Here is a 15,393-nt window from a genome sequence, read left to right on the forward strand (position 1 = left end):
CCCTATCGTCATTGCACAAATTAATAGTATTTTACACAACTAGGAAAGTGGAGTTTTCGAGTGAATTTGGTTGATCCGAGTCGAAGTCGAGTTATATAATGGATTTTACATGCTGAGAGCGTCGAAAGAAGTTCTTGAAACATGAAAAGTACGGTTTTTGACACATGTAGCCTCACATATAGCATGTTCTTTTTCATACGACGGGACCGAAAATTGCATGAAAAGTTGTATGTGTCATTCACTTGTAGCTTTCACTTCGCTCGGGTCACTCCTCGCGAAATTACCTAAAAACAATCGTCCAAAAAGGTTCGTAAATACCTAGTGGAAACTTATATATGAACATAAACAGATCACGACATTGACTCCATGTTCATATCAAAATCGAATGTCAGGCTCATTAAAGCAAAGTCTATTTGACTCAATTAAAACAAACTTTTCAAGAATTTACAAAGACATTCGATAATAATAAAATCAAAGTTCCTATACCCGTAGCACGTCGGTTACACAGTGCAAAATTCAAATAATTTCAACCTCGGGTCAACATTGTTAGTATGTGTGAACCGAGCACGTACTTAACGACAACCAGCCCCCATACCACAATGTAGCACACATACAACCAAAACTATAATTCAAATCGAAAATCACAACAGATTGAAATGGACACTATATGCATGCCGAGTTTAAATATTTGAAATCACTTTCGTCGACGTACTTTAGCCTGTAGGAATATAAAGCAGCATTTTTTATTGCATATTCAATTTTTGAATATTGTTTACATCTCATTTATAAACTGTTTACACAATATTGATAAGAGGAAGCGACTCTTTGTGTGCAGCTCGTTGCTCAGTCGAATAATCGAAAATATTTTAATGTTTTGATTCGTTTCGTTTCGATCGAAGATGTTGGAAAATTTCTTTGTCAATTTAAAATCGAAGATCAATTTAACGAAACGGAATGGCAATGGTGGTGATAGTGAAAAAGAAAACAGTGCACCGGCTACGGCCCGGCAGATGTTAGACGATTTGTTACCGAATCGCAAAATTCGTTACACTTCAGTCAATCAGAACGATGAATTTAGAGAATCGAGAATGTTGCCAAGGGTTACACACGGTGACGACAATGCCTGGGGACCGGTCGACTTAGCGCCAAAAGAGAAATTCGTTGAAGATATGGACAATGTTATCGATAAGTTTATTCGCGTTATTCGGGCTGATAGTAATGAGACCGCTGGAGCACTGCGTAATTCAAATGTAATATCTCATGCGCGGTTATACAATCTATACTCCATTCATAAAACATACATAGTCCAGTGTGTGCGTTTTTGCTCTAACTTTCCATTTTTCATTTCTTTCAGAAACGAAATGACCGAGAAGAAATTCGACGACGTCTTGCTATGGGATCGGATTACGATTATTTTGGTCGAACACATTCGGACAGACCTACGCGGAAGCCAAGTCTACATTCTAGATTACAAGGAGGTGAGTGAAAATCCATTTGTCGTTTTGTGGAACCTTAATTGCAGTAATTCTGTGCGAAAGGAGTTCGTTGATTTGTATCGAGGATTGAAGGCCACTCAAAAGTTACATAATTAATGACCACTTATGCCATCAGTCTTCGATACAATTTGAGACTTAGTTACTCAGTTCTCATTTAATAAGGCTAGGGACAGGTCAGGGTCAAGTCAGGTCAGGTCAGGTCATTCCAGTAATTTCTAAACCTGATCTGAATTTGACGTCACACTATTTACAGTTGACCTGACCTTACTTAACTCGATTTATCGTTGACCTTACCTTACCTGACTCAATTTATGGTTGACCTTACCTGATTTGATGTATCGTTGACGTAACTTGATCCGACCTAATTCACCTCTGACCCGACCAAACCTAACCTGACGACCCTGATTGTTTAAATTAGCTTTACGTTAGCCAATAAAGCAATGAAGCTCAGTCAGTCGGATCAGGTTTCTTCAGGTCAGATCAAAAACAAGTTCAGGTCAATGCAGGTCAGTTCATTTTATTGCGTTTCGAATCAGGTCGACAAGAATTTCAGATCAGCTATCAGATTCACATGACCTGTTCCGGGCTTTACCATTCAGCTTGAACCAGCACACTTACTCATCCTTACCATTTAATTGACGCATTGCAGGAATGAATCTTCAAATATGTTTTATGAACGAGACAGCGTCGGATAATGAGAGTCCCAGTTCTGACAGTGAATCCTGTCCGAAACTGTCGAAATCATTCACATTCTCCAATAATTCCACCACTGGAAATACGTATTCTAGATACAACAGTACCGATTCCCATCCATACAACACAAGACCGTTGTCGGTGCGCAAAAGTAGTTCCACAGAAAAAGGTATGAACGGACGAATATTGATTTCCTAAACGTTTTATGGTGAAGACGAAGATCCTTAACGCTGATATTTCCGTCAATCGTTTATTTTAGCGTCTCGTCCATCAAGTCTACCGATTGGACCGAAAATCGGTGACGACAGCTCCAAAGATGTGGATTTTTTCACCAAACAAGCTCGTTTACAAATCGAAGCTCGTATGGCATTGGCACAAGCAAAAGATATGGCACACATGCAAATGGAGGTAATTTTCGATATAATATGTTCATTTCACTGCTATCGCGGACATAATCGAAATTGGATTTTTTTCCTGCACCCCCGTCCATGCATCCTCACAGATTGATCGTCAGAAACAAAAGCAATCTCCCATAACCGAGATAATTCGCAATTCGTTGGAAAAGGTTGGCATCACATTTCCGGAAGAGAAACGACGTGTGTCCCGGCTAATGTTGACCGACATGAATATAGCTCAACTGCAAGTAATCGTAAACGAATTTCACACCCAAATCGAGAGGTTGAACGAAAATCTGGTACAATTTCTGATGGAACGGGACGATTTGCATATGAGCCAGGATTCGATGTTGGTGGATATCGAAGATTTGACGCGTTACTTGTAAGATATGACTGGATATAATCAGAGGGACTTGTTTGTAACCATTTTTTTCTCTTTCTCTCTCTCTTTCGGTCTTCAGATTAGCCAAAGAGCAAACAACTGACAAACAGAATAACCAACCTGCCATATTAACCACACCTACTCAAGAGATCGTCACTAAGGATCACATAGTTAAAACAACCAATCGACCACAGACGCAAAGTAAACTTTTAAGGATAACTAATCTAGTCAAAAAGTAAAAATTTTCGATTTTCGACGTTTCGTTTTTCAATTTTTTTTTATTTTTATTTAAAAACCAATTTTATTGTCAGCAAAGAGAGGCTTTTCATTGAGATATAATTGAAGTTGAATCTAATTGTATAAAGTAAACCTTACCATGTAGACTAAAAAAAAGACGTTTTTCTTTCCGGTTTTTTCTTTCTCGATAGAATCCTGTTGATGTATGTCATCTTACTTATTAGCATAAAAGAAAATTCCCCTAGCAGAAGGCTATTCCATTTTTAGATTTCAATTTTGCATATTTTGTGTAGCGATTGACTTGGTATATTAAGTGGAAAAGGCGAATTTTTAAAAATTTTTGTTCGATCAAATCAAAGGACTTAAAGAATAGACGAAACGCGTTAAATGAAAACAATAAACGAATTCAGCACGGAAACGATTTTCATTTGACTTATTCTGATTTTTTTTTTGGGACGGCACAAAGTGGTCCTAAAGACCTAGTCATACGTTTGAATAACATCATGATCGAATATGGCTTATTAAAAATTATACCCCTAGGGATGAAACAGTTATTTGTTAGCCAAGGGAATAAAGTAGATTTAATTTCGACGATGATGTTTGTGGCCAGAGCGTAGCGAGAGCAACAAGTCACCCAAGAAAATGACATTTTTTTACTTTTTTCGCGAGGTTGACACAACATTTTTGTGCACTGAACAACACCCTCGAAATGCAATTTTCAACTTTTTTTTCCCTCGTTGAACAAATAACTACTGGTGTACACATATAGCAACAGTTGGTTTTCTTTCAGCTGGGGTCTGCTTCATTGTTAGTATGATCCGCATATATCGTTTGTCGTACATACAAGCATATCGAGGACAACGTTACTAAAGGGCGTAACTGCCATATCGTTGGAACTAGTCAACCCTGAAAGCTGGAATCATTTATAGTTTTTTAGCCTCATATAATGTCGACCCGACTCGTAATTCGAAAAATATGGTCGAAGAATCCATTGTAACCGACGTGCAAGGACGCCTTTTATTTGGAAATTCAACTAATTAATTATATCAATTCTGAAAATTGTGGGAATTTTAAGAATTTGGACGAAATATTATTCAAAATTCTCCAAATTCTAAAAATTTCTGAAAAATTCCCTGAAATTCTTAGATTTATTTAGAAACCTAAAGATCGTTCCACTTACCAAGTCACTGCACTACACAAATGAATCAATCATCAGATCAATCAATACAAAAACCATACATAATCAATTCAATCAGTAATATTAATCATATCAACTTGAAATAACAAAACAGACAAATTGTGTAATAAATTCATTCTTAAACTATATTCCGATAACTCAGCGCTCCATGTCTGCGCCTCCTAAAGTTTAACATTGACCAAATCTGAGACCATGAAGCGTAAACGATAAAAGATTAGGTTGGGATTCAATGTGCTCTCATTTTAAACGTTGTGTAGAGAGTATTCCAGATTGCTTGAAGGAGTAAAAAAGATTGTTACATTCGCCTCATCGGAATCTAAGGAATTCCTAAAATACATTATAGGAAACATTTGAAAGTGATCGTGCGTTAGATTGGTTTCGGTTCCCTGAGAATGAAAAACAACTCCGGTACACCTAATCACCCATTCACGCGACAAAAAATATAAAAAAATGGGGTCGAGTTATGGATTTTTGTTCAGTAGGGCACATAAACATTGAACATAACCGAAAAACCTTGAAAATCGCAGAATCTTAAAAATTGTGAAAAAATTCCTGAAATTCCTTTGAAATTGACGAAGAAAATTTTTTAAATCCTAGAAAATCCTTCGAAGATTTTCTTTCATAAAATCCCTTTGCAATCAAAATATAGGATTATCTGCCCCTCGTGCAGTTGGGTACCGTTACTTCACAAAAATATCGCCATTGGTGTCCATCACCTAACGTTCTAGTTAATTGCCTAAAGGATGCAGAAGAGTAACAACTCATAGAATGAATTCCTTCACTTCCTTAGATCCTGAAGAAATTGGTGATGGATGAGATGACTGGTCTACGTCACACGTTCCCAAAAATCTATGATATCTCAATACTAACCACCATCACCCTTTTCGTTTTTTGTATAAATGACAGAGAATTTAGGGAGTTTTCCAATTATTGGCAGATTTTTTTTAAAATGCACCCTGACAGGACATTTTTCCCGATCTAACATTATGACCCTAAAGAATCGTTTTCGCAAAAAAAAAATCGCTGCAATGCGATGTAAATTTCACATCGCTGATTTCGATGTTAAACTTTAGAAAAAGAACCTCGTTGGACATATGACACAATTAGCATCAGATACAACAAAAAAAGTTATCTAAAAACAAAAGACAAGAAAAATAACAGAAATCTATATGTAGCAAAAATCATACGGGAACACATCAATGTTGAATGGTGAATATAAAATGTGATTGATAACAATATTCATATTCACAGAAGAACCTAATTAAATACCAAAACAAAGAACAAAATGTTAACATTATTAATTATAGTAAAAAAATGGGAGAAAATTACAAAAAATTAAACTCAAATTTGAACTTATGAATAAAAAAACGTAAAACAAAACCAAGTTAGAGGCAAAGATATTACTACATGAAAAGTAACGTAAATTATAAACCAAGAAATATTTAAATGATAATTATTAAAACACAGAAAAAAGGAAAAATGCTTTGCGGAAGACTTCGTCTTTCATTAAAAATAGACAAAAATGAAAGTTTTCCTACTTACGTAGTAGATTGAACCAGAATTATATATAGAATGTCCGAGAGAAAATTTATGTAAAAAGAATTATGAAATATTATATGAAATTGTGATTATTTTTTATTAAAAAAAGAAAAATGGAAACCATAAAAATTTACATAAATTGCAGTGAACATTAAAAATTGTAGTTAAAGAACAAGAAAAATGTTATAAAAATGATGCTTGTGCAATTTTATTAATCATCGTATTCATATTTATAATTAAAATTAAAATTATTCAACCAAATAAAATAAAAAAAATTAGTTAATTTATTTATTTAAATAAAAAAGAAAATGCACTAATTGAACACGGTGACTTTGGTTTTATTCAGCGAATCACAACTAGGGATTCTTTAAAAATACCGTTGCCGAAATCGGACATATTTCCTAGAGATTTTTTGGGGAAGAATTTGAACCGGTAATTCTAAAATAAGACGTGTCCCCAAAAAATTAAGAATTGATCACTATTAGAAATAAGCAAAGTGATCGGTAAGTAGGGCTTATTATTAGAAATTTCAATTCTTAAATTCTGATTTTTTTTAAAATAAAAATTCCTAAAAATTCTCAAAAATCTGAATTTTATGAACTTTAGTGAATTTTAAAAAAAATATTCCTAAAATTCCTCAAAATTCTTGAAAGCTGTTAAGCAAAAGTGGTTTTCATACGTATGACCCGAAAAGTGCGATTTCGTCGCACTTTTTCTCCAATATGAAAAATACTATTCGTACCACGGACTAAAAGTCTTTTCTAGCTTGTGAGAAGTTTCCAGACCTCGCCTTCGGCTCTGTCTGGAAACTTCTCACACGCTAAAAAAGACATTTAGTACGAAAAGGAAAATAAAATGATCGAGTCTGGTTTTTGACAATTGAATTTCAATTGTGCTTTCATTTTATTTGAGATTTTGTATAGTTTTAAAAGTCATTGATGTTCCCAGTCAACAAAGTGTATCCAGGTTATGATATTTTAGCACAAAAATTTTAAAATCACTCAGCGAATACGAATTTCACGCCAAAATATCATAGACTGTAAAGAACTTAATTGATTGATAACATCGATGACTTTAAAAAAATTAAAAATTTTAAAATTAATTCGAATAATAAACCCTACCTATCTTACTTTCAAAAATAACCTCTGTCGGTAAGTCACTTAGTGATCCCTTTTTTTATTTATCGCTATCAAATCAACTCTTTATTTTTTACAAACAATTCTTATTTTCCTTGCACAAATTTAACAGAGGGATTCTTTTCAAAAACAGCCTACCGAAATCGGACGCATTTTCTATTGGAATTTTTTATACATACCTAGAAAGGACTTCGACCCTAGAAGCCAAAACCACTTTCAAAAAAATTCTTCGAAGCTTGTGTGGCTGGTGAAAGGTGAGTAAAAACCGAAAACTTGCACTTTTCTTACAAAAATTTCTCCAGTTACATGAGCCGTACAGGGTCGTGTGGGTTGTCATTAGAAAGGCAATCACATGTACTATTGAGCCAAATAGGGACTTGATGGTTTTAAAATTCATCCACACTGCAATATGTGCAGTCGAAATTTTCAACCGAAGACTCGCACTGTTCTTACAGAAATTTCTCGAGGTACACAAAACGTACGTGGACGTGTGGGTTATCATTTGAAAGGTAATTGTATGTGCTTTAAGGCCAAATAGGGACTTATGGGGTTTAGATGCATATTCGATGAAATATGGGCACTTAAACATTTAACCTTCTATTTCATCGCATGTGCATCCAAACCACATAAAACCCTATTTGGCCCAAAAGCACATACAATTACCTTTCAAATGATACCCCACACGACCATGTACGTTTTGTGTACCGCGAGTAATTTCTGTAAGAGCAGTGTAAGTCTTCGGATGAAAACTTTATCTGCACATATTTCAGTGTGGATGAATGTTAAACCCAATAAAAACCTATTCGGCTCAATAGTACATGTGATTACCTTTCTAATGAGACCCCACACGACCCTGTACGGCTCGTGTAACTGGTGAAATTTTTGTAAGAAAATTGCAATTTTTCGGTTTTTGCTCACCTTCCACCAGCCACACAAGCTTCGAAGAATTTTTTTGAAAGTGATTCTGGCTTCTAGGGTCGAAGTCCTTTCTAGGTATATATAAAAATTCCATTAAAAAATGCGTCCGATTTCAGTACTGTTTTTCCCTTAGAGTAATTATACCCGTCATACTTAACACACTGACACCAGGGGTACAAGGAAAGAAAACGCAAATAAAATCAGCAGGGTTTCACACATCACCATGCACGTAGGAAAACGTACAAAAAATAATAAAAGAAAATCGAAAACCGTCATCAAAAAAGCACTCATCGCTGAGACTACCCTAATTTTCTCGTGAAGAGACAATATTTGAACAACGTTCGAACTGAGACACTGTTTCGTCGTAAGAGGGTCCTATTAGCTGTAACTCATCAGTCTAAGGCAAGCAGCTTTCTAGGAACACCTTTTACGTGCCAAAGATACAGTTAAAAGCATACAGATTGAATAAACGGTTAGTATACTCTGAGAATTGTTGGATTTCATCCGAAATGTCACTATGAGAACAGCGTTCCGATCTGAATACTATGATCGGATAAACCCTTGGCTGTGTTCCCCAACAGTCAGCTTTGGCCAACAGCACAGACAAAAAAATCAAATCAAAAAGCTTTTCATACCTTCGCGTCAACGTCCGCCTTTCCAACACCTACAGCATCACCAACTCTTCCGTCTCTCATCTTTACAAAAATTATATCCTCACGAGAACAAGAAACTTTTCTTTCTTGTCGACACAAACAAACGAACCAAAAAAACGAACGAATGAAAAAACAATTGAACGGAAAAACAAACAAGCACCTTGGCCTACTAAAAAAACGGGAACTCGACAACAGTGATTTGACCTATTTGAAGACAGTGATTCGACCTATTAAAAGACAGGGTTCGGAAACAGTGATTCGACCTTTTGCAAGACAGGGTCCGGAAAACAAGCGATTTAACCTATTATAAGACAGGGACTTTATCTATTACAAGACATGGTTCGGAAAACAGCCACTTTATCTATTACAAGACAGGGACTTTATCTATTACAAGACAGGGTACGGAAACAGTTGATTTTATCTATTACAAGACAGGGCACGGAAACAGTTGATTTAACCATTACAAGACAGGGTACGGAAACAGTTGATTTTATCTATTACAAGACAGGGCACGGAAACAGTCGATTTTATCTATTACAAGACAGGGCACGGAGAGTAATTATACCTAGAGAGGAAATTACGAACAGAATTACGTAAAATTTGTGGTCCCGACATGAAATACGTAATATTTGATAGTGTGGGTTTTTCCCTACTAAATTGGTGGGCAAATTAGCGCAAAAAAATTAAATGTGCCTGCGAGAAGGATTCTTTTTAAAATGTGAACCTTTTACATACCACTGATATGAACTGATATCAACAAACACATTGTGTTTAACAGGTTTAACACAACGAAAATAATAGAAATTGACCCGTGTTGTTTTATGCAGCAAATTATAGTTGGGCAATCGGTCTCTTAAAGGAAAACTACAAATCAACAAACAAATGTAACTCGCGCAATTTTTTATTAAGCGCATAAAATCACCGGAAAAATGAACAGGCATTGCCCTTGACTCCTTTACTTTGGCATCCCGTAATGAATCACATTTGCATCATATTTAATTATTATTATTGCGAATGATTTCAAACAAAATTTCAAAATAGAGGTACGCGATTTAGAAAATACAAAACTGACAACTATCAAAATTGTCAACGCCTACATGTGTTAGTAAAAGCTCTACGTAAAATTTTACGAAATGTGAATCTTATACAAACTGATGTCGGGACCACATTTTATCGTACGAAATACATCTCTAGGTATAATTACTCTAAGGTTTTTCCAAAGAATCCCTCACAACCAAAAGCATGTACATCGTATTGGATATTGGGTGTCATTAGAAAGATAATTACACGTACTGGCAAATAAATCCATCCTGAGTAAGAAATTAGTAGTGCAAAAAATAGGTACAAATGTGACTATTTCAGCAACATTTTGCAATACCCATGCTCAAAGACATTTTATAAATGGTAGAAACTTGGTTATTACAAAATGGTGTCCATTTGTGGAACAGATAGAAGGTTTCATCAAGAAACTGCTGGTCGCTAATGGCACTAAATATGCGTGGGTAGTGTCACGAATGTTCCCAATGTACGTTTGAAGTGCAAATTTGAGACTCAGTACATCTCTAGTAAGAATTTAAACAGAGCTAGAGAGTCACCCTGAATTAATCAAAAAACATTTTTTATGCAACTACTGCAAGCTTACGTTTTCGAAATCAGCACCATTTTTTCAACTTCTCATGTCGTACTCAGGATCAATGTTAGACCAAATTAGATCCTATTTGCCCCGCACGTATCTGCAATGGAGATACCCTGGAGAAATTTCCAAAACATATAAACAAAATATTTCTATAATATGCGTCCGATTTCGGCCTTTTTCAAAATTATCCCCAAATATCTCTTTATCTAAAATCTATAACTTCTTTTGCTAGGAGAACTATCTACAGTGATTGATACAAATCGTTTACTTCATTCGTTTCAGCACACGTCAGTATATATTTGCGAATACAAGCTTGTCGCTCATTGCTTACTTTTGTCATTGTTGACAATGGCAGATGAATCCTGCGTATCCGCAAAATACTTCCATCCCATTTTGATTAGATTGTTTGTACCATACTACGAAAATGTGGCACCCTAGCATTTATTTAACATGGCGTTTGGTTTTATGGGTCGCACGAAATCGTTTTGAAGAATAGGTAGACTAATTTCATCACTCATCAGTGATTATTTTGATCAACATTAGTAACTAAAAAAACGGAAACTCTCACAGTCTCACAGGCTGTAAAATGTTTTGCCCTTAGATCTATTACTTCACAAATGTTTTACATCATTCCATTGAACATTGTTTTTCTATCATTTAATGTTTCTATTCCCTTTTATTCCTCCTGCTTAAAGTGTGCCCAAGCCTATGAAAAAAACAATTTACTTCATTTGTTGTCACAAACATTTTACTATAAAGAAAAACATTTTGTTTGTGTTTATCGTTGTCGCAAAGAAGATGACTAGATAGCTCTACTGCGTACCATTGAATTAAGGTATTCTCACGGTCGAATGGCTCCTAATAAGAACTGACCACACAATTGTTAATTACTCACCTTACTCTACTATTTTTCGAGGTAAATAAACATTCCCGCCTCTGACGAAACGGTCACGTTCTTCGTGATCATGCTCTACATTGACGAAAAATCGTGTGAAATCCATAAATTCAAAACGATATTTCACTTCGATTATATAGTATAAATATGACCTGTAAATCCGCAATTAGTGCAGTAAGTTAGTCAAAGTGAAGTAAAACGCAAACAAAGTTTCTCATTCCCGGAATGCAATCCAAAGTTTTTATTTTTTTCATATTGGTGTGTCTAATGCTAGTATGTTTTGATGTCTGTGTCGGGCTCAGTGAGTTTGCAAAACAAAATGCTAGCAATTTCTGTAACAATTATAATATCCGATAATTTCTAGGATGTGAATCGGTCCCAGGATTTAAATGTCGCGACAACACTTGTGTGGTCATTCATAAGTCAGCTACCTGCGACGGTGGATTGAATTGTTGCCAGCTCGGTCATGACTATTAATGTAATTTCTGGCTATGTAATGTGCAGAGATGTGATTAAATTTAACATTCGGTAATAAAAACGATTGCATTCAGTCACTACACACCTAGCCTCTAGAACTAATCGTTAACATAGAGTCAACAACATTCAAGTGTGTTACATAAGCTTTTCGAGAATTTTGAAAAAATCAGGAATTTGAAGAATTTGGAGAATTTCACGAATTTTCAAGAAATTCAGGAATTGGAAAAATTTCTGGAAATTTCAAGAATCTCGGCAATTTTTAGAAATCCGAGAACTTTCGAGAAATACAAGAACTTTGAGAATTTTCAAGGAATTCAGGATTTCGACAAATAACAAGAATTTTCAGAATTTCGATAATTTTAGTTAAATTCTTCCCAATTTCCGAAATTCTAAATTCCAATAATTTTCATGAATTTCGACTAGTTACGACCCCTAAAGTCGTTCGCATCAAATTTCGCTGAAACTGTTGACTGAATAATGAACACCATGAATGTGGTTATGGATCCGATCATCTACAAAATAAAGGAAATTTCCTGTACTTGACGCTGACAAGGTATCTTCCCACTAAACTTACATCTTTCAAAGGAACAAAGTCCATCAAAAAGAATCCCTTCGCTTCGAGTATAATCGGCAGATGCTGCGTCTGGAGAATGAAATAGTGGGTCTGTGGTGTTGTTTCGGAACCAATTTTATTATCTTCAGTTTGCTAAAATTTACTTAACCTTACCAGCGTGGAAAGTGTGGAAGAATTTCCATTTTCCTTAATTTTGTGGACTTTGATTGTTACTTGGTGAGCCTACAAAACGACACACAATGTGAACTGTTCTCAATTTCACTTTACTGTTAGACTTTACCTTCTCCATACAATCTGTTGTCGTGTAAAAAACCAACCCAACGATTAGCATAGAAGGTAACATTGAAATCAGACATTCTGCAATGACATTCGCGGTTAGTTGGCTCAATGTTACATTAAACACTTGCACAATTACCGATGAAAAAGACGCCTAGACCATTCTCAACTAATTGGAACATCCAGAAAAAGTCTACGAAAATCTGGATGTAACTGTGCACCAAATTGATAATCAGAGACCATCCCAATGCGCTATTCACTATGATCGACATATCGTACAGTTGAGCATGAAGAGAGCTTGCTATTTTGAGTTTCTCAACGAGATCTAGTTCTATCTCAAGCTTTTCAATGTCACAAAATTTGTGGTCTGTCAGGGATGTTGAAAGTTTGATCATCCGATCCAATTCACATACCAAATTGTGGGCCTGCTGATGTATTAAGTCGACGTACATGATGTAATGCAGATACCTGTTGAACGCATAAAACGCTAGCATGGTGTACAAAGTACAAAAGAGACAGGATCGCCGAAGCGCCAAATATATTTGGACCAAGATGAACACAGCGGTGCTGGCATAAGTTTTCACCAAATTCTCTTTGTGTATCCGATTTTGCGTAGGCGCCGTCCATGGAGGTAAAGTTCTCCGAAAACTCTCTTGTACGTTCCACGACGTTTGCCAAAATAATGTTTGGTCGTCGACAGTCAAAATCGATTCGATTAAAATAGTCAAACACGTTACGGCTAAATAGCCATATTTGAACATGTCGACAACTCTTCCCAGTAGTATTGGTCGGTCAAATACGTCATCATAATCGTAGAAGACTAATATCGGCTGTGCCGTAACGGATATTAGATTGTAAAGAGTCACAGTCCAGATTACAATTCTGTTGACTGTAGAATGAACCGTTCGAACTATCTGGTATGGATAGAAACCGCAAAGTTGAAAGAATATTAAGTTGAATCGAAGAAGCTTGTAAAAATTCATTGAAATAAATTAGAATGAATCAATCCAATCAGTGGTCTTGGAAATTATGTGTCCAGCACGTTGAATAGTTCTGCATGGAACGGTAATATACATTGAAATTCAGGGCTTGAAATATGAAGTCAACATTAATAAAACTGCAATTCGTGCCACTTAACAAAAGCTAATTCCGTTTTACCTTGTCAGTTAAATCGAGTTTGTTAATGAGCTAATTAAATCATACAAAAAAACAAAACCTGGGAAGGCAAACACCTGGTGTTTGTAAGCTAGACTCGCACGAAATCGGATATAACGTTCTACATTCTGTTTGTCCACCCAATATCGAGGAACCTTTTATAGGCGTCTAATTTGGGGTTGATTGTACATTGTACAAAGGATCTTTTAATAATGAAAAAACTTAGAATTTAGGAATTTATCTTTTTATCGATTGATTTTTCAACACTCCTCCTCAAACGTAAAATATCTTTACTCCTCCTCCTCAAACTGAGAATCTTCTTCGTGACTCCACGAAAATAGCCATTTTTCTAACTAGTTAGTAAATAGGGTTGTTTTGTGCACATAAAAAATCCAATCTTCGAACTTGACCATATGATTAAGCTACTGGTCGGAAGTCGGATCCATCAGAAAACACTTTAAGGCATGTAAAACTATGCTTGAACTTACCTTCAAAACTCTCTTTTCTGATGTAAGACCGAATGAAATCGTTTTTAGGGCCAAACAAAACTTTTTTGTTTTGACACAAAATCTTTTATTGCCTATCCACCCGGAATATTGTTGTTACATGTACATTTGCCACCCGCGGAAAGCTATCGTTACATGTGGGAACTTTTTTATTACATCACTAGTGAAGGAAAATTCATTACATAACAGGAGATATTCATTACTTATCAGCAAAAATGTATCACATTAAATATCCTTTAGGTATTTATATCACTGATGTCCAAACAGTTACTCGCGATGTTATTTTAGTTTTGATACCACCAACTTTGTGACATTTTTTCAACTTCAACGAACACCAATGAGCAATGACAAAACAATTTTAATTTTTACATTTTTCACTTAATTTCAAAAACACTCAACACTTTTGTCCATATCATGTATTCACTTCACTTCACAGCAAAATTTATTGTAATACCACCAAAATCGACAAATATTACGCAAAATATGAATCTAGCACTTCACAAAAACAAAACAGTCGAAGTAGTTTGTCAACATGTTACCGAAACAGTAGTGTTGCCAGAGATGCTTTCGGGATTAACGTTAAGTGTGAGCCGATTTCATAGGAGGCTCGATTCGTTTATAAACGGTTCAATGCAACAACAGATTGTTTTGTTGTGTCTGTATTTTTTATGTTTATTATTAGTCTGGCAGTGAATGAAATAGCGCGACATAAATGTTGTGAAATTGCACATTAATTTAGAATAATCTTTTGGAATTCAAGAATCTGCTAGTGTGTTCTTGAACACTTTTGGTTTTGAACTGTCAGGTCCTTGGGTGGGAAAATGTACAGGTAACAACAATATTCCGGTTGAATAGGCAATAAAACAACATACATTACACTCGAAATCAATTTTGTGAACTCGCGAACTCACTCATGTGGCTTTAAGCAACTCGCTTTGGAAACTGTTATTTTGACAAGTGTAGAAATTGCATATCCGAGCCGAAGTGCTACTACACAAGTACTCAAACCTCGTTGCTTAAAAACACACTTGTGAGTTCGGCTCGTAGCACAAATTGATCCCTCATGAAATGAACTACCTCCGCAGCATCCAATGTAATCTACTATTTCCTTCCACACATTTTCAAAGAGTACTTAAAAGTGACGAAAAAATCGGTTAAGAATTACTCCTGCTATCGCGGCAATAAGTGTTAGGGTAACGCTCTTCAAGCATGAGTGGTACTTTAAAT

General features: G+C 35.6%; 1 protein-coding gene and 1 long non-coding RNA gene across 3 annotated transcripts in view; both read left to right on the plus strand.

Moving 5' to 3' along the window:
• The window catches only part of LOC119070788 (schwannomin-interacting protein 1 homolog), an 89,269-nt gene extending 85,948 nt beyond the window's left edge, over positions 1-3,321 (plus strand). The window contains exons 7-12 of one of the 2 annotated variants that reach the window (XM_037175266.1): positions 1,355-1,478; positions 2,146-2,358; positions 2,449-2,597; positions 2,692-2,966; positions 3,046-3,216; positions 3,249-3,321. In XM_037175266.1, the coding sequence (XP_037031161.1) occupies positions 1,355-1,478; positions 2,146-2,358; positions 2,449-2,597; positions 2,692-2,966; positions 3,046-3,205 (921 nt within the window). In that variant the 3' untranslated portion in view covers positions 3,206-3,216; positions 3,249-3,321. Of the gene's footprint in view, positions 1-1,354; positions 1,479-2,145; positions 2,359-2,448; positions 2,598-2,691; positions 2,967-3,045; positions 3,217-3,248 lie in introns of those variants that run through there. The other variant, XM_037175267.1, reaches the window with a different exon arrangement.
• Positions 3,322-11,329: 8,008 nt separating this feature from the next.
• On the plus strand, positions 11,330-11,737 carry LOC119070793. Its single transcript, XR_005086552.1, has 2 exons — positions 11,330-11,479; positions 11,543-11,737. It is a non-coding gene; the product is annotated as an uncharacterized LOC119070793 (long non-coding RNA).
• Positions 11,738-15,393: the final 3,656 nt, after the last annotated feature.

This window comes from Bradysia coprophila, assembly GCF_014529535.1.
Source record: "Bradysia coprophila strain Holo2 chromosome IV unlocalized genomic scaffold, BU_Bcop_v1 contig_106, whole genome shotgun sequence".
Lineage (NCBI taxonomy): Eukaryota > Metazoa > Arthropoda > Insecta > Diptera > Sciaridae > Bradysia > Bradysia coprophila.